Here is a 25,276-nt window from a genome sequence, read left to right on the forward strand (position 1 = left end):
TCCGTATCGAGTAAGAAAACTATGGCCATTGGTTAAAATCGTTGGAGGAACATCGTACTCATCATCCCCACATCATTGTTTATATTTGTCTATAGTACTTTTGACAGCAGGTTGGTTTGGCGAAGAGTCAGATTTCCGCGGCCGATTATTTGTCATTCGCACTTCAGCTGTTGGTATGATTCTGTATACGGCCATGATCATCTTGGTTGCTGAGTACCAAGATGTCGTGGGTATTATACCGATCTTCATTGCACCTATATTGAAGGGACTTTTGGCGGGTGAACACACTGTTTTCTCAGCCTTCAACGCTTACATATCAGATGCTACAGACCCACGAGATCGGTGAGTGCCATTTTGAGTAGAAACTACAATCTCCGACCGATCTGCTTACCACATTGATTGGTCAGCACACTCTACATGTCATTTATTATGGCAACCATGTTCTCTGGCTTGGCTGTAGGTCCATTGCTAGGCAGTTGGGTCATCCAGGTAAGACAAGACGATTTCATGTTCTGATACCAAGATTGCAATAGAGTTGATGGGCGTCGTCTAACTGTTTTAATTTACTTCCTTCAGCAAACTGGCTCTTTAGTCAACATATTTTACATTAATCTCGTGGGCGACATCGGTTATCTCCTTTATGCACTCTTCATTTTACCAGAATCTAATCCGTTTGTTGGACAACACAGCACCAAGAAACGCAAAACCATCAAAGAAAGTCTGAATATTTTTTCTGCCCTCCACATCATCGTACGAACTAGACCAGCCCATGCCAATCGCTATGCATTGTACCAAATGGCGACTATTATGTTTCTCATCACCATCATCATGATACCCCCAACCTTACTCTATGCCATGTTGAAATTTGGATGGACTGCCTACGAGGGTGGTTTCTACATGAGCATGTCTTCGTTCGTACGCCTTATTGCCCTCATGGTGTTGCTTCCGATTCTTACTCGTCTCTTCAAGCGACCCGGTCAAAGCCGTCGCAACGATATCTTGTTTGACGTCTGGATGATGAGAGCTGGATACTTGGTGGATGCAGTGGGTCTAGCGCTATTGGCTATGGTGCCTACAGGTGGAACATTCTATGCAGCAGGCGCCATCCAGGCCCTATCGATGATTGCCCAGCCGAGCACCAGGTCGCTCCTGACCATGCTGGTCAAGCCCACCGAAATAGGTGAACTCTTTGGTGCCATTTCGGTTGTGGATGCATTTGCTGGCATTGTTTCACAATTTTGCGTCAATGCATTGTATGCGGCTACGGTTAAAACCATGCCGGGCTTGACGTTCTATTTCTGTGCCTTCGTCGCCCTCCTCACCAGTTTGACCGCTTTCCTTGTCCATCCCACAGCCAGCAGTGAGGATGAGGTCCAAACCGATGACGCACCTCCTCAAAGCAACCAGCCCAACTTGGCAACCACCATTGCTGTCGAGGCACCAGAGGTGGCCAATGATTTGATTTAGTGCCGACATCATGAACAATAGTCGCTGGCGACATATCAGTGTTGTCCAACTTTGCATTGTACACTTTAAACCTGGTGTACATTATACCAAACAAATTTAATCAATAAACTATGTTGTAATTCGCACATAAATAGCAGCAGTAGCAGAGGCTCTTTATATATGGAATTATAATGGGGAAGGCAATGTTGAACTATTTAAACAACAAAAAGTCAAGGAGGGCATACAATATAGTACAAAGTAATGCTAAGAATATAATCAAAGTTACAAAGGCTAAAGCTACAGTAAGGGAAGAGAGACAGCCAGAAGAGGGGGAGGCGAACAGGGTAATAATTCTAACCGACTGGGGAGGACGTTTCTCCGGATTGATCTGAAGAGATTGAGGTTTGGTCGGCTGCACACGGAGATTTTAACATGGGAGAATGGGGTTCTTCGAAAGGTTGACAACACCAAATTGAAGCAAACCATTCGTTCTTGAGAATATCCGAAGCAAACGACCGGCGAGATGCTTTAGGATCCAACATACGGTAGATCAATTTCTTTGCCCCAAATTCAAGGCCGTCCAGAACGTCAAAGCCGCCTTCCTTGGTTTTACGTCTTATTATCTCTCGAGCTTTGACGATACCTTCATTTTTCTCCTTCTCACTGCGTTCGTGCTCCGCTTTTCTTTCCGCATCGGTGCTACACGTACGGTGAACGCTTCGCATGCGGCGAGCTTTGTCTCGTTCTTCGTCGACGATTTGACGGAACGCCAAGTATTTTTCATAATGCTGGTCCTCAGGTCTAGCAACGTGCCAAAGATGCTTGCCGGTTCGCATAGCCATATAGATGACGGCACAACTCCAAATGTCGACAAGTCGAGGATCAAACTCGCCCTTTTCAAATTGCTCCGGGGCTATGTATGGTTCAGATCCGCATATTCCAGTACTTCCTTGGATGGCGCAGTTCTTTTGGTTACTACGTGAGTCCCATGCCATACGGAAGCATTCGGATGAGCCGAAATCAGATATCTTTAGGCAACCATCGGTCGTCAACAACAAATTTTCTGGCTTGAGGTCACGGTGGGAAACTCCCATGCGATGTAAATATTCTACACCCCGAATGAGCTGCTTGAAGAAGCAATTGGCTTCTTGTGTTGCTAGCCCGCCGGAGGATTCAAAAATCAGATGAAACAGGTCTCCACCATTGCAATAATCCATGACTTGACAATACGTAGTCGATGCTTCAGCCGTTGGTAAAAGATCTAGGGTTTGAATGATGTTTCGATGATGCAAGGTAGATGATATACAAAATTCAGACGTGAGCCGTTTAATATATTGTTTAGGTGTTTCGTCACTTCGCTTCTTAAATTCCTAAAAAAGGTGTAAGTCACTTTAGATCAGAACATTGGTGAAACTCATACATGGGGTTAATGCCAGAGATATGTCACTTACTTTGACAGCGTATAGTCGCTCACCCGTTCCCGGGACAGATGGATCAACTTTATGAGCAATCCGTACCACGCCAAATGCACCTTTTCCAATGATTTCTTGGCAAGTTCCCCACTTGGCAGCCAAGCTGACATCAGAGGAAGTCTTGGACAGCTTCTTTTCATCAACAACGTGCAAGGTGTCGTCTTCTTTGGCTCCCCACTGGGGAAGTTTGAAGTGAGGTGTTTTGCTGGCATGAAATAATCCGGTCAACCCATTTAAAGACGAAGTGAGTTTGCTGACGGTTGGCATAACCAAATGATGTCGATGTGTACCGTCCTCTGATAATTGGAATCGTGCTTGATTGTTATTGGTATTGGTGGCATTACCACTACCGCCCGTCGAAGAGACCGGGGAAGTGGGTCTGCTACTGTTGGTCAAGGCAGGGCTGCCTGGTATGGCTTGTTGGTTAGTGCTAGCTGACACAATAGAAATGGCAGGTGCGGGTATGGCCTCATTGTGGTTGCCGGCATTAGTTCGATTCGGATCTTCTTCAGCTGGGGTAGGCAAGACTGACGATGCGTTGGACTGAGATCGAGATGGGTGGAAAAGTGAATGCAGTAGGCCACCTTCTTTGGTGGATATTTTCCGTTCCAAACCCCACCTTGAAGCCTTTGTTGCGGTGTTCTCGTCGCCCATGTTGAGCAGCAATAGAGTGTGAAAGTAGTGATAAGTAGAAAAAGAAATAAAGACCAGAAAATAAACCCAAACTTATGAAATGCTTTGTCACCCAAGGCAAATGGTCCCAAAATGGACCGCTCCCAATACGATTCGCCAGAAATCCCTCACTGCTACGAAAATTTTTCTGGTATTAAGAATTTTTTTTCGCCTATTCCCGTAATGTTTCTTCAAGTTCCATAGAGACTCACATTTTATTCCAGATATGACCAAATTACCAATCAACCAAATGGCTTAATAAAACCTCATCCCATATACCATGTCACGAGATGGCAGCGGTGTGGGATCGACCACGTTACCCCAATATTTATTTTATTTCAATGTAACCGAAGAAAAAAAATCTTTGTAGTACTTTGTCATCTAATCAGAAGGGCATGATTCTGCTACTGCTGATGAGCCTTCCAGCTCTTGTAATAACGATTCATACCGTCCACTACACCTGGGCGACGCTGCTCATAGCCTAAAACGCTAATAGCCTTGCTGACATCAAAGGTGGGACCATGTAAGCCAAGAGCCTCCTCAAATGGATTAGTGGCTTTTTGATAGGTGATTTTAACATCAACGTTAGCGGCTCGCGCCATGGCCTTGATGACATCCGTCACGTTCTCAGTTTGGCGGTTAGCGAGATTGAAGATTTGTCCTTTTGTCACTTGGATGCGCTCGACGGCGTTGACATAAGTCTCCGCTAGATCGTCGGCGTGGATAGGTCCAATGCGTGTTTGATCGTCATTTATCAAGGTAACAGACCCAGTTTCAACTTGTGAAAACCATACGCCGAAGATAGATCCGCTTCGGCCATGGACCAAGCCAGGTCGAAGGACGAGACCATCAAATGCAGTGCTTTCGATCACCTTTTGCTCAAACTCTGGTCGGTAGCTAACAGCTTTGATAGCATTTGTTGGCGAAGTCTCATCCACTGTTTTGCCGAGACCCTCGCCGTATACCCATAGTCCAGAGGTATAAACGAAGGTGAATCGCTTTTTAGGATACTGCTTGACTGCGGATGTAATGTCCTCAAGTAACTTATAGGCAGCCTTGGTGGGATCACTGTAGCCAGCCGACGTGTCGATAATGACACTGACGTGTTCAAGGAGGGAAGTCCATGTGGATGGATCGGCCGCGTCACCGACTACACCATTGACTGTAGTCAAAAAATTAGTTACCCATAAGGCAATAAAATTGGACCTCTATGCTAGTAGCTTAATACATACTCTCTTCTTGTAAAAGTTCTTTGATCTTGCTTTCACTGCGAGTTACGCCATAGACTTCATGTCCTCTTCGCACAAAGGATCTGGCTACCTCTCTTCCAATAACGCCTGTAACACCGAAAAGGAGAACTTTGACCATCTTGTTATTTTTTTCTTGACTGTTGTTGTCTTGTGTGTGTTGAATTGGAGTTGTACTATGGTTTTGAGGTCAAGGTTTTTATATGATTTTGCCCCGTCGGACTACGGTTTCCTAACCCTGTCGGCGTTCTAAACCGGCCATAGCATTATAAACAATGTTGGCCGGCATTGCCAGGCTGAGGTTTCAATTAAGTGGTGCAGTTAACGTATTTAGACAATTAGTAACATGTTAACTTTATAAACCAATTGCTTCTTAAATGAAATCTATGTCAGCACTCAATCATGAATTCCAGTCTCTCTCTACATGGCTACCCAAACGTATTTTTCAGGATCATCGGCCTTGACTTAAAATTTCCTTAATAAGGCGTTTATCAACAAGAAACAGCACAGCCCACTAAAGCACCAACAAAAATTATATACCCAATAGTGGGTATTAATGTCATCTAAAATGACATTGACACAGTGTTTTCTGCATTATTACAAAGCGTAAGAGTAGAAAGGATATGTTTATTATATTGGATGGCAAGATCTAAATGGTACAAGGGAAATCATGTAACGACGCCGAACGTTAATCAGCAGAAAGGTATCGGTTAACGCCCCCAGTGTCAAAAAAAGTTTAAGCAAAACACGTTGCCTCAGTTCTTGCTACAGTTCTTGCTATTTTTCAGTTCTTGCAATCTTCCCACTCAGTGGCTGTAGCCTTCCAGCTTTTGTAGTACCTTTCAACACCATCCACTGCACCACTGTGCCTCTGTTGGAAACCCAGAAGGTTCACAGCTTTGCTGATATCAAAAATAGGGCTGTACAATCCGAGTGCGGTTTGGAACGGGTCGGTCGGCTTTTCGTATGTAATAGTAGACTCTGGGTTGACCAAACGGATAATGGCCTTGACGATATCGGTGGTGTTTTCAGTTTGGCTGTTCACAACATTGAAGATTTGTCCTTTGGCCGCGTAGATCTTCTCCGCGGCGGCAACGTACATTTCAGCAAGATCCTCTGTATGAACAGAAGCCATACGTGTATTCTCATCGTTATAAAGAGTGATATGGCCCTTTTGAACAGCACTGAACAACATGCCAAAAATGGAGCCAGACTTGCCAATGACCATACCAGGACGGATAACCACACCATCAAAGTCCTGGCTTTGGATCACAAGCTGCTCCAGAGCTGGTCTCCATGCCACTATGGGGATGGGATTGACAGCATCAGACTCGGTAACGGTAACACCAGCGTCATTACCATAGACCCATGTACCAGAGGTGTAAATGTAGGTAAATCGTCTTTCTGGGTACTCCTTGACTGCTTCAGCGACTTCTTGGATAAGCTTGGAGGCTTTTTCGGCGGGATTTGTGTAATCGAAGGAGGTGTCAATAATGACAGACACGTTCTTGATCAGATGTTTCCATGTGGACGGATCTGAAACATCTCCAACAACTCCATTGACTGAGCAAAATTTAGCCTACCAGGTCCATCGGCGTTCAATTGAGAAAAAATATCAGTACTTACTTTCTTCACGCTCAAGTTCGTGTGCCTTTTTGGCACTTCGAGTCAAGCCATAGACAGTGTGGCCATTTCGGGAGAATGCACGAGCGACTTCCTTTCCAATAGCGCCAGTAGCTCCAAAGACGAGGACTTTAACCATGTTCTGATATTGTTTTATACAGTTCGACATCGATCGACATGGCCAATATATAGAACAGAAAAAGAAAATCGGATAAAATACGGCTCCGGTCACGGCTTCGACGACGACGAGTACGTATGCAAAACATAGCAGTCCTCCATTGCAAAAGTTGATAACCCGGAGGCTGAACAGCAGTGTTACCGGCCAGTGAGGCATTGATAAATTTCCTTTTTGGCCCAATTGAGAAGTGAGTGACACCCAGGAGGCATGGACGAAGCTTACGCATCCCCATCATTATTCCGACGTGCGCAGTCATCGATATTCTCATAGCTGTTGCCCAATGGCTCTTCGATATTAGATGCTGCGCTTTGTGAAGGATGAGAGATATTGCCAGTCATTTTACGCTTGCCAGCCCATATGTTTGTCAATGCGAATTTTAGGCCGTCTTTAGAAAAATTAAGTTGTAGGGGAGGTCCATCAGACGATTAGAAATCATTCCAGCCACAGTGAGGATTGCACGCGGGCCGAATTTACTCCTTCCTTGACCAGGCGGATTGCGTCTCTCCAGATTCACCTCCCTTGGCGAATCAACTGTTGCCAAGTGCTGATGCCAAGTGCTGATGCCAAGGTACCTCATGTCAGATTCTATGATTACTAATGCTTGTAGCATAGACACTTGACTGGAGCAACTTAAAGCACATAAAGAATCCTGGATAGGTAGGTGCAAAACATTTGCGATATCAAGTCCACTTTAGGTTTCATAATTGCCTCCCCGTATAATACTGTGGATCTGGCAGAACATTTTTATGAATAATACAATAGGGAGATGAAAGCCAACTTTATCAAAGGATCACCCATGACTTTCTCACAAATGTCCCAGAAATAGTGTACTGGTCCGGGAATAGTCCGCCCTACAGGCTCATAGTCCGTAGGTTCGCAGCGTTGAGTGGGCTATGGAGAATTTATAGTTGTATTTGGGAGTGAATTCATACGACTAGCGTCATGAAGCTGATTTATGACAAGTGTAGATCTCAATACTATGAGGTATTCATAATTTTTCAATGCAGGCTTATTGATTTGGCATTGGGACCACATCAGGCAAATGGCTGGGCCAAACCTCATGACGGATTATAATATGGGTTTTATGGATCACGAGAGTATATGGTATACAAAAGCTGATGGATGAAGAACGATCTCACCGATGGACCAGACATCAGCGAAGGATTCACTCTTTCTTCATCTACTAGTTAAATAAATATCACTACATCCCAGAAAAATGGCTTTGGAAGCACATTGGTTTCGCTCATAGTTAACATTGAGCATTGGTATGTGCGGAGAAGGTACCGCTATTGATGTATCCTTCAGAGATGAGCTGCTCGAATGACCAAACATCTGAGTTAATGTTGTTCTTCAAAGCCCAGAAAGTACCACCTGCGCTTTGCTTCCAAACAGAGACCTGCGTATCCATGAACTGGCGCAACCAAGTGTCACTGGACGAGACACCAGAAGCAAGTGACCACTCGCCGATCATAACGGGAAGATGGAAACCACTATCCGGGCTACCCATAGCGCAAATCTGGGAGATGATAGTACTGCTGTCGGTGCTGGGTGGGAAAGCCCAGTATGGATGCAAATCGATAACAGCGTTGGCAGGGGCAGGAAGGAAACCAGACCAAGCATTCAAGCCTTGGAAACCATCATGGAACATCATTGGAACATCGTAGGTTGAGGCGTGGATGATATTGTAAGCGTTCTGGTAGTAGCTTTTAAGGGTAGTCAAAATGGTAGAGTTAGCCACGTTGGGCTCGTTGGCGGATTCAATGGCAGAGATTTGATGCTTCAAGGTAGAGTTCAAACCATTCACCCAATTGACGACAGCCTGGACAGTGTTCAAACCACGCTGGATATTGTGGGATGTATAGAAATCAATAGCACCGATATGACCTGAGTGAGCCTGACCATTTTGAGAGCCAGGAAGACCGTGCAGATCAATGATGGCATTGATGCCGTAAGTTGCGCAGTAGCCCAAAATACGTTCGATTTGAGCCTTTTGGCCAGTTGCAACATAGGGTTCGCCTGCATCAGGAGTGATAAAGGCCCAGTAGCCTACGGGAATTCGAACATGGTTGGCCCCCACGCTTGCCAAGGTCTTGAAGTCGCTTTCTGTTACCCAACTGTTCCAGTGATTAGTCAAAGCCTGGGAGGGATTGGAAGCATCCAAACAAAAATTCCATTCGTCTTGAGCATTGGATGCATAAGTGTCAAAAATGGTCGAGTCCATCCATCTCTCTAGGATCAGCCAATTTCCTAGATTGGCTCCCCAAGCTTTTTCACTCCAGTAGTTCCAAGGTGTACCATCGCGCTTGACCGGGCTGGCCGATGTGACAGTCAACAGTCCCGAACCGATGGCTACTATGCTAGACAACAAGGAATATTTCATCTTTGACTTGGTGGTAGAAGAATCGACCTTGCAGAAGGGATATATACAAACATGGAGAAATAGGATCCTTTATATAACGTAACTTTTTTTTTTATTACCTTTCGGAAGTCGCTTAGTTTTGTCCATCCATAAGCCAACCCGTAATAGCGCGAGACTGTGTACAACCTGTATCCTGAAGCTGACGGTACAAACAACAAGGTGTAATGTGCTGCAAACGGCCATGTAAGGTGAAAAGGATATTGACGGGAGAAGATTCCCAAATGAAATGAAGATAGACCAACAGTAGTACGACAGCTTGTGCTAGCTGGAAACGGGGCATTGTACTCTTGAGAAGCCTTTGGCCAAAAAGCGATTTTCAGACTACGTTGGTTACATACAACGCATTCACGTGAGGATCATCTCTTTGTAGCAATAAGAAGCTCAAGTGGAAGCTCAAACTAAGCGAAGCGACCAAGGTGTAACTTCGCAGTGATGAGAAAAGAAATTAGCACGGCGGGTCCCGTTTTATTAAATTCAGGGCATGGTCTCCTGCACTTAACAGCTTTTTTAAATTTACCGAATTTGGCTATATGTAATAAAATCATTGAATACACAACGTAAGCACCTTTGGCAAAAACTCATGAAAATCCATTCTACCCACTCTACGTAGGATTTTTAGTAGAGATTATGTTCGAATGAGTTGATTCATGGTGAAGTTGCATGGTCAAAAATGCTTTTCACCTTGCCACTCTTTCCATGTCGATACAAAACACTGCAGCAGGTTCTAACACCGATACCGATTCATATTGCTTTTCCCTTTTCATTTTAAAATCACTTGGCCGGACCCTGTTAGTATCACAAAGGGAAAGTTCATCCGTCGGGACGTGTTGCCCATCGTAATATTCGGACATGCTATACTGTAACAGTGCGCTGGTGTGATCGTCATACGAGGGTGCACGCCTGATAAACCGGCAATAATGCCACTGAAAAGTCTACTTCTTTGAGTGTGTGCCTACATTTTTTTTCTATTGATTTATCAATGTCTTGATGATTTCTAGCTGATACAGAAAAGGAATCTATCAATGGTTCGTTCTATTTGGTACAAAATGGACTGCCGGAAAATGATCTAATTTTCCTGATCGCGATCTACCATATGTAGAAAATGGCTACTACGTACGCGTACATCAGCACGCCGATCGTGGATGTTTGTACAAGGTTTCATTGTTGATAATGCCCATTGAGACCAATTTCTCAAAAGACCATTCCTTTGAGTTTATATCATTTTTCAAGGTCCACATAATCCCGCCTGCTCCCTGACTCCACGATGCAACTTGTGTATCCATGAACTGATGACTCCAATCATCGTCACCTGAGAATTGGGTTGCTAGTGACCATTCTCCAATTAGGACGGGGAGATTGAAGTTCTTGAACGCAGAGGCCCTTCTACAGATGTCCTCCTTAACACTAGACCTTGTCGCACTGGGGTCGAAGGCATAATAGATATGACAATCGATCAAGGCATTAGCCCCACTGGGCAAAAGGTCACGCCATTGGTCAATCGGTCTCCATCCATCGCTGAAGATCATTGGCACTTGGTATGCTGACTGGTGGATGATATCATAGGACTTCCTGTAATAATAGGATAGTAGACGGAATTCTCGATCATCTCTAACTTGAGGTTCGTTTACGGGTTCTATGCCCGAGATTCGAGACTTGAGATCGTATGGGAGACTATTCATCCAATCCACAGCTGCTTGAACGGCGGTCAAGCTTCTCGAATAGTGGTCACGCTGGTAGAATTCGATGGCTCCAGCATGTCCAGAGTGCTGTTCACCATTCTGTGATCCCGGTAGACCATGTAACACAATGAGCGCATTGATGTTGTACTTTCCACAGTATGATAATATACGTTCTAGCTCCGGTTTTTGTCCTTCTGTCACATAGGGCTCGCCATCGATAGGTGCTATGAAAGCCCAGTATCCAACGGGTATACGGATGTGGTTGGCGCCTACACTGGCCAGAGTACGGAAATCATCTTCAGTAATCCAGGTTCTCCAATGCTCTTTCAGAATTTCCGATGCATTGGTGGCTTGTTGACAGAATGTCCATTCATCATTAGCGTTTGGAGCATGCTGTTCGAATAGCTGAGGTGCTATCCATCGTTCAAGTACGAGCCAGTTGCCAACGTTGGCACCAAAAGCTTTGTCTCGCCAGTAATTCCATGCTGTGCCTTCTCTCTTGATGACAGCAGCTGAACACAATGATTGGAAAGAAAGTAGTATAAGGAGTAGATTGGTTAATGGCATTGACATCATTTTTTAAGGAGTGAACCCATTGACCTTTTTCCGCTGTTTTATATTAACTCATGTTGGCCGGTATATGACTCGGCTGAATGATGGTTCATAACTGTGGGGACCATCTGCTCTGTCTACGCAATGCTACGTATTGCTACCAGACATTCTTTCAGCTTCGTTGATGCACCCTAATCTTAATCTTGATTGATGTCTCATGGTGCATGTTGAACGTAAAAAAAATAAAAAATAAATTCTAGAAGGATGATGTAGCTTTCTGCGAACAGAAATAGAGGCAAGCATAGTGTTGCAATGCAAAGGCAAGAGCGAGTAAAATTACGACGTTTACGTTGTTTAGCATTGCTTTATCTCTATCGATTTATCACTTCGCGTCATCTTCAAAAACCCTATACCAGCCCTCCGACTTCCAGTTCCATTGCCGAACAACGTCTTGTTCGAAATCCGAACGGTAGTTCACACCCAAAGGCCCACCTGATGTAATTTTAATGCCAGATTTTGAAATAAGCATTATTATTGATCATGCGATATTCTTCAGAACGTTCCCTTGTCATGATGTATTGCTTGTGGAAGTTGCCAAAGTTCTTCCATGTCTACCATAATCGTTTTCACTCGTGCAAAAAGCAAGTATGCACAACAAAGATGAGATACCGAATGGAAACGAAGGTACAGCATTTTTGTTCAATGAAGTGCTTAGCAATACAACATGATCGGGGAACCATGCAAATGGGAAATTGCAATATAGGCAAGTGGAAGAAGACTTGGAAATAAAGTTATTGCACCAATACATCAGAATGACATGATCTTTCGGTCAGATGTCTAGAACACACCATCACTGCAAACCATGGCAAGTCAAAAAATAAAGTATGGTAACAGGGCCAATACCGAGTGAATGGTAGGATATTTTTACCCCACAAAAGGAAGATCGCGTACGATTAAATTTCAATTGCAGCGTGTCGAGCACAATTATCTGCACATGTCACTACCATGGTCTGCCACAGCAGACAAAGAGAAGACAACACGATGATGGGTTGGAAAGACCTTCTCAATGTGAGAAGGATTATTACATTACACTTGAATAGAAAACTGAAAAAGTTGATACAAATCAGTGAAGTACGGCGGAGCAAACTTCCAAAAATATGGTGAGATATGCCAAAAAATATATAGAGCAACGATGCAAAAACGGGATAAAATCAAAAAAGTAATAAGCAAAAAAAAAAAAAAAAGGAAATAACGAAGAAATTGAAAAAAATCTATAGATGAAGGGGTCAAGGATTGAAAACCTTTATAACTTAGCAAGTGTGGTAGCAAGGAAATGGTAGAAGGAAAATTTTGTCGAGGAGGGTGGGCCGTTACTCGCTCTCTTCAACATCATTGCTTCGAGTACTTGAGCGACGTGAAGTATCTCCATTGTTCTCTTCTTCTTCTCGTTGAGAGGAGGCCAGGCGTTCGGTTCGTTCAATACGTCGACGCCTTGCTTCAGCCTTTTCTTCCCGTTCCTCTTCCATTTCCTCTTCCGTGACCTCGGGGAGACCAGATTGTTTTCTAAGCTCACGAAGCTTCTGCGTCACACGGTCAAGCTTGCTATCTTTCAATCGATTATCGTCCTTGAGTCGCACAATGTACTCAAACGAGTGCTGTAACAGAACAACTTTGCTCATCTGTTTGACTTCCTTCTCCTTCTCCTTGCGCACTTCATCTTCGACCACAGTGTCAGTCGAGTCGTCATCTTCAGCTCCTTGAACGGTTTCATTCACAAGCGATCCAACAATTTCATTTCGTAAGCAATCAAAGCTTTTCTTCAGGGTATCTCTTCGTCGTTGTTCTGCCGCCTTGTGAGCAGTTCGTCGTATCTCAATGCCAGAATGAATACTGGGTGAAAACTGCATCCCCAAACTGGCAATCTTGCCTTCTCGTAAGTTTTGATAATTACTCTTGGAAGCCAAAATGTGGGCCGCTGCTTCTTGGTCCACTACACCTGAGTTTGGAGTAGGTGGCCAATTGGGCTTGAGAGATGGGGATATTAAGGGCTTGAGAGCCCGTGGAGATTGGGATACTTGAGGTCGGAGGGCGGCTGGTGACATAATGATGGTTGGATCACTCATGGACATTCTCGGTGAGAGACCAAAATTAGGGGCAATAGCTGGTGAAGCAAATGGTTCCTTTTTGTTTTTCCGATTGGTACTGCTTCGCCGTCTGTTCGAGGTGGGTTTGAGAGACGGTGATGACAAGGGATACTGAGGTGGCGCATCCAGTACCATAGGTAAAATGGCATCAGGTAAACTAGGCATATGATCGACTGACCCCAAGTCGCCTGCATTGGCATTGCTTGACGGCGATGATGACACACTATTGGATCCACTTCCTCTACCTCCATTGAGCTTCATTAACGATGCAGGGGTTGCGGGTGCCAGCGAGGTTGGTGAAGATGGTGCTGACGACATTGCTGGTCGAAGTGCATGCGGTGATGCAGCTGAGTAGGATGTTTGCGGTAATGGTGGTGGCATACTTGAATCCAGCATAGGTGAAGATGCAGACTGCTGTAAAGGTGACATATGGGCCATATTGCCTAGGGTTTGATATCCACCGTTTGATCTTCCATCCGTTTGACTAACCATGGAGCTTTTGAGTTGGGGACTAGCCATAGCAATTTTTTGTCTAAGCGTTGCTTGTCGTTTGACATTACCATTGTAACCATTTTGATAAGGAGATTTGATAGAATTGGACCTTGCTCCTCGCTTGTTGTTATTGCTAGTTGATTGCAATCTGGGTGACGAGGCAGATTGCTGCATTTTTTGTTGCTGTTGCTGTTGCAGGGCTAATAAATGCTGCTGCTGCTGTTCGATCAGGGCAAGCTTACGCTGCAAAATAGCCTCAGCTGATTGTCCGTCCTCTTGATGACCATTCGATTGCATATCACCGAAAAAGTGAGGTGATGACTGGTGAGGATGCAGTGCCGGAGAAGAAAGTGGCGAGAAATGAACATCATGGTTCATACTGGCCATCGTGGTATTGGAGTATCCCCCATTGAACACCGGTGTAATGGCAGGTGACACTAACGGTGTGAAGAAGTTCTGTTTTTTTACAAAAAAAAAAAAAAAAGATAAAAAATGGGGTATTAGAAAAAAACCACATTCGGGCAAACCACACCAGTATGAGAAAAAAAAAAGGGGGGAAACCCCATAACCTACCTCATCATCCATGATATTATGAAATTCGTCATGGTTCGTATACCTTGTACTGGTTTGCAATGGGGTGTGAAACTCTTCAGCATTCTCGGGATTCGTAGCCATATTCAGTGGTGACATGGTAGCATAGTCCGGGTTATGACCAGTCAGCACAGAGCTACCAGTGCGATTTCCTTCAGTAGTATCAGGAGTGAGTTGAGGCAGGTTGGACATGAACTTCTGATTGGCATGAATGGCTTGGTGCAGCTGGTCATTGGAGAGATGGTGGGAGTCCACTCCATTCTCTACTAATGAAAAAAAATCAAACTCTGAAGGTTCGTTTCGATATGTGGAATGGTGGCCATAAGACTGCTGCTTCAGCATGTCTGACGTGGCCATGGCGTCATGGTCGAAACTATGGTAATTCATTAGCTGTGCAAAGAAACCACGGGAAGTCCCGCTACGCAAGTATTTTAAAAATTATTATTTTTTTTCATTTTGATTTTCGGTATGATTTTTTATACAACGGGTTTTTTTGCACTGCCGCACACTACTTTTGTGAACCCGTAAAGCAAAGCCATGGGGTCAACTCATGGTGCTCACTTAGATCAAGCTTAAGTGCGTATGCACACGTTCAATGGAAAACCAAACCCGGTCCGTTTAGTCTTCATAATAAATTTGTTCTATTTGGTCTGTCACTAGAAGATCGCATCGATCTGTACTTAAATCGAAACAAAATAAACGCCTGTTCACCGTAGGACAGGAAAATGAGAAAACTTTGGGCGGGCTCACACGCCAAATGACATGTTGGTCAATGTAACAATAAACATTTTCCCCCTTACTTTCATACGTTGCGTTTTCCGTAATATTTCCATTGATGCAAAAAATTCTTTTTTACTTGTTGCAAGTCCATATCTAATTGGTCAACGGTTTACAGTGGCGATGATTTTGGCGGGGGCAGCAACTCAGCCAATTGGGAGCTAGATATTGATAAGGTGTTCAACCCAACATCGACTGGCGAGCGCGCGGAGATTGTGGGGCTCCAAAGAGTCGGCCGGTGGATTTTTCTATTCGTTATGGCTGACTTCCAAGATTTAAGCATTTTGGCAATATGCCGGGCGTAGTTGAATCCAAAAAGTATTGTATGATTTTATACCTTTTTGATTCCGTGAGCATGGTAACACAACATCTGGCAAAGCGCTAATGCCATGTAGGGCTCCAAGGAATAGATTTACAGAACATAATGTGGATGCAAGCCAATAATAAATAAAAAAATCATGTACAGTTTGCTAGATACATTTTACGATGGGGTAGTCATTTTCCCCCGGGGGATATACATGTGTATACTGTGGTTCCGTCAGTGGAACGGGTGGTTTGCAAAAATGGTGGCTCACACTGAAAGTGATGCGGACGAGTCAGTGGTGTCACTGCAATCTGAAGGTGGAGATGATGAAGCTGAGAACGTCCTATTCGAGCTTTGTGATCGGTTCTTCTTATGACTGGAACGTTTTTCAAGGTAAATCGGTACTTCCTCGGCTTTGCGGCCATAGTAAGCGTAATAGTTGCAGTAACATTGTGACTTGGCCATTTCCTTTTGTACAAGGCTAACCAACCGCTCGTAAGTAGCAAAACCAATCGTCTTGGGGTCCGTGCTGCCCAAAATAATAGGTTTAAGCGACGCCATAGTTTCAATCCAATATTGCTGAGCTTTTAATCCAAGCTTGGTATCTGACCATACCCCAACCGGCATGGATAAATAGGTGTTATTGATGTCGGAAAGATGAGACCTTAGGAAGACATCCAAGTTTCTACCAATGCGTGGATTATATTGGCGGTTGCGTAAGGCAGCAATAGCTGTAGTGTAGATCAAACACAAATAATTTTTTTTTAGTAATTATGGACATGAGCCAAATGAGACATTGCCTATTAGGTTATACCCACCGAAAGTATTCCAGCGTTTCAAAGCCGGACCAGAGCGCTTTATTTCCCTGCAATGAAGTGGACTGATGCTTTAGTGGAAAATGGCTTCCTTGATGTGGACAATGTTTCGGGGTCACTTACCAATCAGCTTCCATGAACTCAAGGTAGGCATTGTACTTGGCTACACGAGTGATATCTCCAATGGTCCTATCCCAATCGTCGAAGGGGATAGCAAGGGAGAGGTTACGGCAAAAAACATAATCAAATGTTTCATTGGCAAATGGAAGAGCGCTCGTCATATCGACCTTGAGCATGGTGAGGTTGGGAGAAATGGAAGCATCCTTTTTCAAAGAAACGTCAATGCCAGTAAAGTGAGAGCGCTTGTATTTTTGGGCCATTTCAATGCACCAGCTGCCTGAGCCGCAACTTTAAAAAACATGCCACAGTCAGGTCAATAAATTGTCTTCAGTACCACGAGTTCGAAAATGAGGAAGGTTCCTTACCCAACATCTAGCACCTTGATGCCTTTCATCAACAAGGTTTCGATGGGAGAGCGATAAATGCTGTTTTGAAAAAAATATTGGTTACGGGGTCAAAGTGGATTGGGGCCACAGTGGTTGGCAGCTTACCAATTGAATAGCTCTTTCATAAGCTCATGTTCGTTGTCAAGCCGGGCCAGCTCTGCTTGATCAGTGGGTAAGGGATACATAGAATGGGGGTCTGGATACTGGGTTAATACCGACTACATTGGGACCTTGTTTTTAGCGTGTGTTACACAACTTACCTGTACATTTAGAAAAATTTCTTCCTAATATTGATCGACTGCTATCTCTGCTAGTATCGAGCAAGGATTTTATGTGATCAGTTTGAGTGAGCTCCATGGTGGGTTTCTCAGCAAGGTCTTGTTGTAAAAATACAGCATTTAAATTTGGTGTCTTGGGGCTCGGGCACACTATATGCTGCTGTTGCTCAGGAAGGCGTTGTGGCGGTTTTATACTCATTTGTGGATTCTTTTTATTGGCCAGGGTTAAATTGGTTGCTTTCTCTGACGGAACATCATGCTCAGAAACCTGAAGACATCGATGCCTTTGTTGGAGAAGCTTTTCACTGGGTTGGCGATGCAATGTTCGTGAATAGAGATCGATGCTTGGTTGCTTATGTAATGATCGAGAAGGGAGATCTACTCCCTCGTTGTTGAGTAGCTTGACCTGCAAGGGGTTGCCAATATCGCCATATATCTTTACAGGTGCGATGGTATTGGGAGTCCAAGGCGTTGGTATTTCAATTTTCGGCATAACTGTACAAATGTGGGTGAAGAAGAGTGAAAAGAAAGAGCTACACGAAAGAGAATTTTTTTCATCTAATATCCATCTTGCTTGCATAGATCACGCGTAGGGGTCCTTCTGTTTTAGTGCATCGATAAAAAGTACCCGACGAAACTTACGCCAACCATTGACCCAAAGCAGGCTGTTGGACAAGCGTAGCATGATCTGTTGGGAAATTAAAAGTGTCCCTCGTGAGCATGCATTATTACCGTGAGCGTTTGTCTCGACGGTAAGGCATCACGACATGGTTTGTTTTCTCCAGGAAGTCAATGTTCAAGCGGGATAAACCAGAGCCGAACAGCAAAGCATAGTGAAAATTGTATAGAGATATGGCTTTTTTATTCATGTTGGCATCAAAATCTTGCCAGCGTACCCAAAATTTCAGGTACAGCAGAATCTCGTATCACTGGAAAGCAAATAGCACCAGGCCAAAAGTGTAAAGGCGAAAGTGTATGGTCCAAGCACTTTTTCCGAACTCCCGCTTCGGTAGACAAATCATTGCCCCCACGTTCAAAGGCTTTAAACCGAAGAAGGTAAAAGGAGCGGGTTCTAGTCCATAGTGAAGGACTCAGTTGATAAGCCATGCGTGCAGGTCTTATGCGGCGAGGAGAATTTGTAAAGAGTATTTTTTTTCCAAACAGACAAAATTTCCCGCCTTTGGGAACTAATGCACCACACCCAATTGCGCTTAGAATATGGTCACTCAAGGTGACGAAGGATGTGTGTTCGTCTGACTGGCCAGCCATTGTCCTACATGAAAAATTTCGAGTGCAATAAATTCTCCAGCAGGCAGGACCAGCGTGGAGGGCGTGGCCCACCCATGCTGATGTGGGTGAGTGGGAAAGTAATGACCAAACCTACAGTTCACTTGGGGAATGATCACTCAGTAATGGGAAGCCCGGTCTCCGAACACCTAGAATTGACCGTGTGTAGAGCATAATGAGAAGTTCAGTTTACCAACAGAATACCAGTACAAAGAAATTGATTGAACAAGCAAGCCCATAGAATAAAGTAGATTATCTATTTACTCACACGATGGCGATCTTGCATATACACCTACCTTTCATATCCCAATGGCTGTTGTTCAGCTCTGATAATTGGAATGGGCTCCGGAAATGGGGATATAGTTATGGCAAGGATGAGCCGCCAATAAGTGCCATGAGGGATCGATCGGCAAGTTCACGTTTACATGGTGACTCCTTAAATCCCGTCAACCCTTCCCCCACAGTCGCGTTTTATGTATTTGGTTGCCAAGTGTGGTAGTGGCGGGAGTCGGAGAGGCTGAAAGAAGAAAGAAACACGGTCATACCCATTGTCAAAGGGCAAGGAAGTGATACAAAGGAAAAGAGCTATTAAAATCTTAGTGGAGGAGCGAGCGTCCAATGTTCTACTGAAGAGAGCTGGTTGGTAAGACATGGCCATAGGGCTGAAGAATTTGTGTGACTTTGAAACATAAGTGATCGTCTCTGCTAACCAGTCTGTTAGTATTTTTTTTTTTCTTCTTCTTCTTTTGCCGCGACAAACCCCACCCTCCCCTTCTCTGAATCTCCCTTTATTTTGCTAAATCTTCACCATTCGTCCTCGGTAACTTCATGGGAGCCGTCTGCTGCAGAGGAGAGGACATCGACTATGACCGAGAAGGTAGTGTATGGAGCCAAAACTTTTCGATTTAAGCAAGCGTCTACCAACTAACACCTCCCCCCAAAAACCAAAAAGATGTTCATCTAAGTCACTTCAACCTTTTGAGAGCTATAGGGAAAGGTTCATTCGGAAAAGTTAGAATCGTTCAACACAAAGGTACTAAGCAGATATATGCTCTCAAATACATCAACAAGAACAAATGCATCAAAATGCACGCTGTTCAAAATATCCTATCGGAACGCAAACTGCTGGAACACATCGAGCACCCCAATATTGTCAACCTTCGATATGCGTTTCAGGATGAAGAAAACATGTTCATGGTACTCGATGTTATGCTTGGAGGAGACTTGCGATTCCATTTGGATCGATTGGGTTGCTTTCGAGAAAATCAAGTTCGTTTCATAGTGGCAGAGCTTGCTCTAGCCATTCATTATTTGCATACCCACCACATCATTCACAGGTAAGCTCTTTCTTCCCCGCCCCGTACATCCACATGCTTTTTCCTCATTATTTTTTATGTTTCAGGGATATCAAGCCGGATAATATATTATTGGACGATAAAGGACATGCTCACCTTTCCGACTTTAACATTGCCTTCAGGTGCAAGGAAGGCGCTATCATGTACTCTGTTGCTGGATCGATGGCGTACATGGCTCCAGAATTATTGATGAAAAGAGGTTACAACACAGCCATTGATTGGTGGAGCTTGGGGGCGACAGCCTATGAACTGCTTTTTGGAAAAGTAAGTGGCTGCCATGCATATTTGTCTACACCCTAAATCTTGAGAGCTGATTTTACCTTTTTCAGCGGCCGTTTCGAGGAAATTCTAACGATGCCATATCCAAGGCAATTGCTTACGAAGAACTCAAGTATCCAGATAATGCTCACGATATCCTGTCTCCTGAATGTTTTGATGTTATCGGCAGGGTAAGCTCTGCCCACCTTTTTAAAAACCTAGTTTATCATCCCGCCGCTGACATTGTTTATTAGCTGATGTGTAAAAACCCAAGCAACCGATTAGGAGTAGGAGAAGATGGCTTTTCTCAATTGATCACACATGCTTGGTTTCGCGATATAGACTGGAAACAGATTGAGCAGAAGACATTGGATCCTCCATTCTGTCCAGATGTAAGTTGGTTAGAAATGTGTTTGAGTTTATAATCATTGCTAATGTATCCTTTAGAACAAGAAAGCCAATTTTGATGTGGTGCACGAGCTGGAAGAATTGCTATTAGAAGATTCGCCTCTCAAATCCCGAAGACGGAAGAAGCCGACGGACACGAATATTTCAAGCCATCACCGAAGCTTCAGTCAGCAATGGACAGCTGACCAATGCCGCGACTTGATCAATATGGAAGCCAAGTTTTTAGACTACGACTTCACCAAACATTCTGTAGCGCAATCGGATCTTCGCCTTGGCACCGAACCTAGTGGCGTTAACGAAGTATCTGGAAACATGGGAAATGCTCGGGGCCACGCGTTGAACGCTGTAGCTGATCAAGCCAAATCAGATGTACTGACGGTTGAAAATACCAAAGACATTAAGTTGGATTCACTCAAATTTAATTAAGATACCACCGAATGTTTTTCTTTCTGTTTTGACATACTTCACCCCCCTTTTTCTCTTTGCATGTACATACCAACTGTAGAACATAACGCCTGCTTTAATACTGCTCTCCTTGTTTGCAGTACATAACGTATTCCTTCAACATAATCCTCCTTCGGCGGAACATATAGCTACTGTTTTCAAAATAAAAGAAACCTCGTATCTCGTTCCGAACATGCGGTGGCTTTCCAGAAGTCCACTGATCACAACAATAGAAACTGGACGTTTTATTTGCAAGAACGTCAAGCCACTCCATACGTTAAAAGTACATAAAACTCAGGTTTCAGCCGAACACCGACCAGACTATAATCGGCGACCTCTTCATATGGCCTCAGATCCCACCGCACTTGCTGCTCATTTGAAAAAATACTACAGGGTGGACATTCCCATTGCCTCCGATGGTCGCATTGAATTTGCCTGGACGCGCCGCAATTCAGAGGCTATTTTGAATCAGCTCCGTGAGCGTTTCAAGGACCTGCCGGCTGGGTCCAAAGGTGAGGATATCGTTTGCTACCAAAACATTGAAAGTTATGCCTAATGTTTATTGACACAACTTATGTCAGTGCTTGAGCTAGCGTCTGGTTCAGGGGAACATTTGACTAAATTGGCCCAACAGATGCCAAATATCACTTTTTATCCAACTGAAGGCGACTCAATGCTTTTACCTTCAATTGACGCCTGGATAAAGTACTCCAACGTGCAGAATGTTGCCGAACCTACCGTATTGAATTTCGGTACCCAAGCTTTCTCTCATCCGGTTGATGCTGCTTGGGTCGTCAACGTTACGCATATCAGTCCTTGGGCACATACAGTGGGATTGTTCACAAACTTGGCCCAAGTCCTTGGTCCCAACGCTTGGCTTGGTATCTACGGAGCGTTCAATCGCAATGGACAATTTTCCAGCCCAAGTAACAAAGATGTAAGTTATTCTTGACGTCTTGGGAGGCATGTATTAGCTTTAACAACTCACCATGTTCTACGAACTGCTTGGTTGGAACAGTTTGATATCGACTTGCGAGAGAGGAATAGCGAATGGGGTATTCGAGATTTGGAAACAGTTGAAGCAGAAGGTAACAAGCATGGATTTGTACTAAAGGAAGTCCATGAAATGCCTGCCAATAATCTTTTTGTGTGGTTCCGGCGTGACACATAATTGCCAGCAGCGTATAAGTAATAAATATCCCAAAAAATTGTTTGCACCTTTCGTATCATACACTATCATGCTACAGAGTACAGTGGTCGCTGCACGGCCCGCACTTCATAGGTTACCTAGAGTACCTATGACGCGCGCTTATCGACGACCTGCCGTCTTGGACGCTCGCCATCCGTTCAGAGCACCTGTAGGGCCACGTAGCATTCGCTTCAATCGCCTTACACCCATCACATCGACCCGTACATTTGCCTTCTCGGCCGGTCCTCGTTTGATACTTTCAATTGGAAGGCTGCCGCTCATTCTTGCCGGTGGTGCAGCCGCTAGCGTCACTCTTGCAAACAGCAAGCTACAAGGTAAACTTATATGGAGTTTGGAATGGCCGTTCCGACATAACCCCAGTCTAACTCATCCTCGATTATAACCCATACAGATTGGAATGACACTGCTGCTGATTTACTCATTGGCGTCAAAGGAGCTCTGGATACTGTGCAAAACGAGATCATCAACTTTGACTTGCGAGTGCCCGAAATTCATATTGGCGTGCCGGATTTCGTCAAGGATCTCATGCGACCTAAAGATGACCTTGGCAAGCTATATACCTTTGGCCAATTAAAACCAGAAGACGAGATACAATTAGCAGGACGTCAACAGAGCGACAAGAATGGTGGTAGCGGTAATGGTGGTGGTGGTGGTGGTGGTCCCTCAGGAGCAGCTTTGGCCGCTGCGGCAGCATTCAGCGTGTCAGACGATGACGAGTATCAAAGCAACAAACGAGGAAGACAAAATAGGGATACCATTATACAACACGATGAGCAATTCATGATGTTGACTAAGAAGCTCATCGAAATTAGAAGCATCCTCCTTTCTATTGACCATAATGAGACGCTTAAATTGCCAAGCATTGTTGTTGTCGGCTCGCAAAGTTCTGGAAAATCGTCTGTGTTGGAAGCCATTGTTGGCCATGAGTTTTTACCAAAGTAAGTGTGCCACTATCCATCATCAAACTCCACAGTTTGTAAATTTCTAGCCACTTTTGAAACTGACCATCCGTTGAAACCTATAGGGGCTCTAACATGGTCACCAGACGGCCAATTGAACTCACTCTTGTCCACACACCTAATTCCGATGAGGAGTATGGAGAGTTTCCTCAACTCGAACTTGGCAAGGTGCATGATTTCAAGCAGATCCAAAGGACCTTGACCGATCTCAACTTGGCTGTATCGGATGCAGAATGTGTATCGGCCAAACCTATTGAGCTACGAATTTATTCTGCAAGCATCCCAGATCTTACTTTGATCGATCTTCCTGGTTACATCCAAATTTCCAATCGAAACCAACCAGAAACGCTCAAGCTTAAAATTGAGGAGCTTTGCGACAAGTATATTCAAGAGCCTAACATTATTCTGGCTGTATGCTCTGCGGACGTGGATCTTGCAAACTCCACTGCTCTGCGTGCGAGCCGAAAGGTGGATCCCATGGGTCTGCGAACCATTGGTGTGATTACCAAGATGGATTTGGTTCCACCTTCAGCCGGAGCCGCTATTCTCAGAAACTCAGAGTACCCACTGCACTTGGGATACATTGGTGTTGTATGCAAAGCACCAGAAGATGTGGACGGCAACATGACAAGTGCTCTCATTCGCAATGAGGAAAACTTTTTCCGCAATAAGTTTGAATTCAACCAACGTGGTGTCAATGTCGGAACCGCTACACTTCGTCGCAAACTGATGAATGTTTTGGAGCAGGGCATGGGTCGCTCACTGTATAGCATTGTGGATGCAGTACAAAAGGAACTTGAAGAAGCCCGCTACCAATTCAAGGTCCAGTACAATGACCGTAGAGTCACAGCTGAATCATATGTGGCAGAAACCATGGATTCTCTCAAGCACAACTTTAAGGAATTTGCACTGTTGTTTGGAAAGCCTCAAGTACGCCATGAAGTGCGAACCATGCTAGAGCAGCGCGTTTTGGACATCTGTGCGGAGACATATTGGTCGGATCCTAAAGTGTCTGATTTACCGAAAGCTGCCTCAGACGACATCTACTGGCTTTACAAAGTAGACCTCGCTTCTGCCGCCTTGACTAAAAGCGGTATTGGACGATCTACCACGCAACTTGTTGTGGACATTCTAATGAACAATATGGAACGTTTGTCTGCTGGAGAGCCTTTCAATTACCACAACGAGACACGCAAACAGATCGCTAGCTTTACCAGCGAGATTTTGCGAACCAAGTTCCTCACTACCAGTGACCAGGTTGAAAACACCATCAAGCCATACAAGTACGAAGTGGAAGTCACGGATCTAGAATGGCAGGATGGTGTCAAGCGCACGGTTGCTTTGCTCGAAAAGGAGTTGGAGATGTGCGATAGCATGGCCAACACTATCAAGAACGCCGTGGGCAAGACAAAGCTGCGAGGAGCCATCAAATTTTTATTGGACAGCGAGCGCGAGGATCAAAGACGACAGGAAAGAGTTCGTCAACAACAACAAGATGGTAATACCGAGCCATACATTGAATACGCCAGTCTCTCAGATGAGGAAGAGGCCATCAAGCCACTGTATAATCCCAAGCTGTTGGAAAAGGCTCGCGAAGCATTGTTCCTACGTGATCGAGCTATGATTCTCAAGTATCGTATTGCTGCCTTGAAGTCTCGGCAATGCAAGACTCAAGAAAACAAGCAGTACTGCCCTGAAGCCTTCTTGAACGTTATTGCTGAGAAGCTAACGTACACGGTAAGTTAAACCCAGCGAGAGGAGGCACACTAAGTGTCCTGTAGTTCGATAGCTAAATGCTGGTTTTTTTTTTTTTTTTTCAGGCCGTTATGTTTATACAGGTCGAGCTGCTCAATGAATTCTTCTTCCAGTTCCCACGAGAGGTTGACAATAGACTTGTGTATGAATTGGATCGACAGCAAATTCAGCGCTTTGCCCGAGAAAACCCGTCTATCATGAAACATCTTGATCTCCAAGAGCGTAAAGGGAAACTGGAAGATGTGATGGATAAGCTCAATTACCTGGTTCGCAAGCAAGCTGACCGTCAAGCGCGTGCCAAGATGGGCTCATTCGGTGGTGGTGTTTAATTTTATATCTATGTCCCTTCTTAACTCTCATTGTAATTTTACATATAACAAATACCCTCCCTCCCCAACTATGATT

The 25,276-nt window shown here is 44.4% G+C and overlaps 10 protein-coding genes across 10 annotated transcripts; 4 read left to right on the top strand and 6 right to left on the bottom strand.

The window, feature by feature from the left end:
* Positions 1–21: 21 nt before the first annotated feature.
* On the top strand, positions 22–1,633 carry K450DRAFT_282082 (uncharacterized protein; the record flags this gene model as incomplete). The annotated part of the gene is made up of 4 exons (XM_051593417.1): positions 22–31; positions 96–342; positions 408–489; positions 577–1,633. The coding sequence occupies 4 exons, from the start codon at positions 22–24 to the stop codon at positions 1,465–1,467; spliced, it is 1,230 nt and encodes a 409-aa protein (XP_051442940.1). The 3' UTR covers positions 1,468–1,633.
* K450DRAFT_249145 (uncharacterized protein) lies at positions 1,634–3,668 on the bottom strand. The gene is made up of 2 exons (XM_051590352.1): positions 2,898–3,668; positions 1,634–2,816 (listed from the first exon to the last, which is right to left on the bottom strand). The coding sequence occupies exons 1-2, from the start codon at positions 3,570–3,572 to the stop codon at positions 1,800–1,802; spliced, it is 1,692 nt and encodes a 563-aa protein (XP_051442941.1). The 5' UTR covers positions 3,573–3,668; the 3' UTR covers positions 1,634–1,799.
* Positions 3,669–3,847: 179 nt separating this feature from the next.
* K450DRAFT_282084 (uncharacterized protein) lies at positions 3,848–5,008 on the bottom strand. The gene is made up of 2 exons (XM_051593418.1): positions 4,823–5,008; positions 3,848–4,752 (listed from the first exon to the last, which is right to left on the bottom strand). Exons 1-2 carry the CDS (start codon positions 4,956–4,958, stop codon positions 3,995–3,997), a joined length of 894 nt encoding a protein of 297 aa, XP_051442942.1. The 5' UTR covers positions 4,959–5,008; the 3' UTR covers positions 3,848–3,994.
* A 578-nt stretch (positions 5,009–5,586) lies between these two features.
* On the bottom strand, positions 5,587–6,904 carry K450DRAFT_249149 (uncharacterized protein). The gene is made up of 2 exons (XM_051590353.1): positions 6,464–6,904; positions 5,587–6,400 (listed from the first exon to the last, which is right to left on the bottom strand). Exons 1-2 carry the CDS (start codon positions 6,792–6,794, stop codon positions 5,622–5,624), a joined length of 1,110 nt encoding a protein of 369 aa, XP_051442943.1. The 5' UTR covers positions 6,795–6,904; the 3' UTR covers positions 5,587–5,621.
* A 983-nt stretch (positions 6,905–7,887) lies between these two features.
* K450DRAFT_176997 (uncharacterized protein) lies at positions 7,888–11,303 on the bottom strand (the record flags this gene model as incomplete). Its single annotated transcript, XM_051584253.1, has 2 exons — positions 7,888–8,264; positions 10,544–11,303. The coding sequence occupies 2 exons, from the start codon at positions 11,301–11,303 to the stop codon at positions 7,888–7,890; spliced, it is 1,137 nt and encodes a 378-aa protein (XP_051442944.1).
* A 1,028-nt stretch (positions 11,304–12,331) lies between these two features.
* Positions 12,332–14,924, bottom strand: K450DRAFT_282086 (uncharacterized protein). The gene is made up of 2 exons (XM_051593419.1): positions 14,498–14,924; positions 12,332–14,380 (listed from the first exon to the last, which is right to left on the bottom strand). Exons 1-2 carry the CDS (start codon positions 14,900–14,902, stop codon positions 12,659–12,661), a joined length of 2,127 nt encoding a protein of 708 aa, XP_051442945.1. The 5' UTR covers positions 14,903–14,924; the 3' UTR covers positions 12,332–12,658.
* A 795-nt stretch (positions 14,925–15,719) lies between these two features.
* On the bottom strand, positions 15,720–17,703 carry K450DRAFT_249156 (uncharacterized protein). Its single transcript, XM_051590354.1, has 6 exons — positions 17,178–17,703; positions 17,023–17,113; positions 16,897–16,956; positions 16,535–16,819; positions 16,415–16,461; positions 15,720–16,327 (listed from the first exon to the last, which is right to left on the bottom strand). Exons 1-6 carry the CDS (start codon positions 17,686–17,688, stop codon positions 15,864–15,866), a joined length of 1,458 nt encoding a protein of 485 aa, XP_051442946.1. The 5' UTR covers positions 17,689–17,703; the 3' UTR covers positions 15,720–15,863.
* Positions 17,704–19,206: 1,503 nt separating this feature from the next.
* K450DRAFT_249162 (uncharacterized protein) lies at positions 19,207–21,035 on the top strand. Its single transcript, XM_051590355.1, has 6 exons — positions 19,207–19,359; positions 19,435–19,819; positions 19,885–20,101; positions 20,167–20,286; positions 20,350–20,487; positions 20,543–21,035. Exons 1-6 carry the CDS (start codon positions 19,311–19,313, stop codon positions 20,927–20,929), a joined length of 1,296 nt encoding a protein of 431 aa, XP_051442947.1. The 5' UTR covers positions 19,207–19,310; the 3' UTR covers positions 20,930–21,035.
* A 255-nt stretch (positions 21,036–21,290) lies between these two features.
* Positions 21,291–22,118, top strand: K450DRAFT_273282 (uncharacterized protein; the record flags this gene model as incomplete). The annotated part of the gene is made up of 3 exons (XM_051593080.1): positions 21,291–21,459; positions 21,529–21,884; positions 21,966–22,118. The coding sequence occupies 3 exons, from the start codon at positions 21,291–21,293 to the stop codon at positions 22,116–22,118; spliced, it is 678 nt and encodes a 225-aa protein (XP_051442948.1).
* A 564-nt stretch (positions 22,119–22,682) lies between these two features.
* Positions 22,683–25,200, top strand: K450DRAFT_176952 (uncharacterized protein; the record flags this gene model as incomplete). Its single annotated transcript, XM_051584252.1, has 3 exons — positions 22,683–23,095; positions 23,182–24,853; positions 24,937–25,200. 3 exons carry the CDS (start codon positions 22,683–22,685, stop codon positions 25,198–25,200), a joined length of 2,349 nt encoding a protein of 782 aa, XP_051442949.1.
* Positions 25,201–25,276: the final 76 nt, after the last annotated feature.

This window comes from Umbelopsis ramanniana (genome assembly GCF_025399195.1).
Source record: "Umbelopsis ramanniana AG unplaced genomic scaffold K450scaffold_43, whole genome shotgun sequence".
In the NCBI taxonomy this organism is placed as follows: domain Eukaryota; kingdom Fungi; phylum Mucoromycota; class Umbelopsidomycetes; order Umbelopsidales; family Umbelopsidaceae; genus Umbelopsis; species Umbelopsis ramanniana.

Excerpts from the sequence above, each read along its gene's own strand:
- K450DRAFT_249149 (XM_051590353.1), bottom strand. The coding sequence starts at position 6,794 with ATGCCTCACTGGCCGGTAACACTGCTGTTCAGCCTCCGGGTTATCAAC. Across the intron at positions 6,401-6,463 it reads CGAACTTGAGCGTGAAGAAA|TCAATGGAGTTGTTGGAGAT; the intron begins GTAAGTACTGAT and ends AATTTTGCTCAG.
- K450DRAFT_249156 (XM_051590354.1), bottom strand. The coding sequence starts at position 17,688 with ATGCCGAAAATTGAAATACCAACGCCTTGGACTCCCAATACCATCGCA. Across the intron at positions 16,820-16,896 it reads ATCAAGGTGCTAGATGTTGG|TTGCGGCTCAGGCAGCTGGT; the intron begins GTAAGGAACCTT and ends TGTTTTTTAAAG. Across the intron at positions 16,462-16,534 it reads GAGTTCATGGAAGCTGATTG|GGAAATAAAGCGCTCTGGTC; the intron begins GTAAGTGACCCC and ends ACTTCATTGCAG.
- K450DRAFT_282086 (XM_051593419.1), bottom strand. The coding sequence starts at position 14,902 with ATGAATTACCATAGTTTCGACCATGACGCCATGGCCACGTCAGACATG. Across the intron at positions 14,381-14,497 it reads ATAATATCATGGATGATGAG|AACTTCTTCACACCGTTAGT; the intron begins GTAGGTTATGGG and ends GTAAAAAAACAG.
- K450DRAFT_249162 (XM_051590355.1), top strand. The coding sequence starts at position 19,311 with ATGGGAGCCGTCTGCTGCAGAGGAGAGGACATCGACTATGACCGAGAA. Across the intron at positions 19,820-19,884 it reads ACCCACCACATCATTCACAG|GGATATCAAGCCGGATAATA; the intron begins GTAAGCTCTTTC and ends TTTATGTTTCAG. Across the intron at positions 20,488-20,542 it reads ATCCTCCATTCTGTCCAGAT|AACAAGAAAGCCAATTTTGA; the intron begins GTAAGTTGGTTA and ends TGTATCCTTTAG.
- K450DRAFT_282084 (XM_051593418.1), bottom strand. The coding sequence starts at position 4,958 with ATGGTCAAAGTTCTCCTTTTCGGTGTTACAGGCGTTATTGGAAGAGAG. Across the intron at positions 4,753-4,822 it reads AGAACTTTTACAAGAAGAGA|TCAATGGTGTAGTCGGTGAC; the intron begins GTATGTATTAAG and ends TTTTGACTACAG.
- K450DRAFT_249145 (XM_051590352.1), bottom strand. The coding sequence starts at position 3,572 with ATGGGCGACGAGAACACCGCAACAAAGGCTTCAAGGTGGGGTTTGGAA. Across the intron at positions 2,817-2,897 it reads AGCGACTATACGCTGTCAAA|GAATTTAAGAAGCGAAGTGA; the intron begins GTAAGTGACATA and ends CACCTTTTTTAG.